The following is a 1,238-nucleotide window of genomic DNA, read 5'->3' on the forward strand; positions in this document are numbered from 1 at the left end:
CGCCCCCCCCGGCCCGACGGCGGCGGAGGTCGGTGCAGCCTCGGCGGGTTGCTGCTGGGTTTTTGGTCATTATTCTCACTGGGCAGCCTGGGAGTAAGAGAAGGGCAAAGTGTGAGCAGGAGAACCCAAGTAACGTGGTATTTGCAAAAAGAGAGAGGAGGACAAGCATCAAAACCACACAGCAATAAAAGAGCCTCTGCTTCCTTAAGGAGTGGAAGATGCGAGGGGTAACAGACGCCCTCCTCTTTGCAGAGAAGCAGCACACAAACTTTGTGCTTGGAAACTTGAAGAACAACCCCATGGCCATGGAAAGAGAAGACAGCACCACACCTTACAGCCGAGTGACAGATAACCGTCCTCCTCCTCCATCCCTCTCCCACAGAAAAGCTGCTCAACAAATCCACGTTGTCCACGGTGCGATGGATCAGGTACCTGAGGCGGCTGGACAGCGGGGGGAACAGGAGCACCCTGGAAAGAGAAGAGGAGTCAAGGGCATCAGCACCTTGCAGGAAAGAAAAGGACGGGAACGTAGCAAGAATTTATTAACCTCTCTTCCCCAGGTCATTCCCACTGTAGGGAATCCAAAAATCCCTTCTCTCTTCTAGAAAACCAAAATCCCTTCTGCGTCCCAGAAATCTGGGCAGATGCGCTTGCTTTGTACATGGCCATTACAAGCTGGCAGGAAGCTGAACTACGCGATCCCACCCCTTCTCCTGTCTGACCCCCTCTCTTTGGCCATCTCAAGGGTTTCGAAGATCCCTGCCTCAAGGACTAGGTCCGGTTTGATCCAGCCTGGCCAAAGAAAAATGACACAGCAATGCAAAGCGGTGAAGCTCACTGCCACGATGGAGGCCCCAGCATGCAGGAAGCCGTGAGCAGAGAGAGGAAACGAAACAGTTTGATGACGAAACTATTCATCACAACTCGTCAGGCTGACTACTCAGCACGGCCACGCTGCGGCTGGTGCAAAAGCCACCCGTGTCCAAACTAACTCTGCTTGAAGGAGTGAGACCAGGGAAGGGCACACAGCAGAAAGCCCGTGCCGATCCTTGGCCTGCAGGGATGCTCCGAGCCAAACAGACCTCGCGGAGAGGCTCCAAACGCTGCTGTGCAAACCCAGCCGGCCTCTTCACCCCAGAGAACCCGGGCAAAACACGAGGCTCACAGCGTGCCACAGCTCCCGGGGTGACAGGGGCCATCGCCCAGTGACTGTGCCAAGGCGGGGGTCACCCCCTGGG

The 1,238-nt window shown here is 55.8% G+C and overlaps 1 protein-coding gene across 1 annotated transcript in view; it reads right to left on the reverse strand.

Moving 5' to 3' along the window:
* Positions 1–502, reverse strand: part of R3HCC1 (R3H domain and coiled-coil containing 1) — a gene marked incomplete at its 5' end in the record, with an annotated part of 6,124 nt that extends 5,622 nt beyond the window's left edge. Inside the window, 2 exons of the mRNA XM_009877475.1 lie at positions 14–87; positions 331–502. Coding sequence (XP_009875777.1) covers positions 14–87; positions 331–502 — 246 coding nt within the window. The remainder of the gene's footprint in view (positions 1–13; positions 88–330) is intronic.
* Positions 503–1,238: the final 736 nt, after the last annotated feature.

This window comes from Apaloderma vittatum, unplaced genomic scaffold (genome assembly GCF_000703405.1).
Source record: "Apaloderma vittatum isolate BGI_N311 unplaced genomic scaffold, ASM70340v1 scaffold1861, whole genome shotgun sequence".
Taxonomy (NCBI): Eukaryota; Metazoa; Chordata; class Aves; order Trogoniformes; family Trogonidae; genus Apaloderma; species Apaloderma vittatum.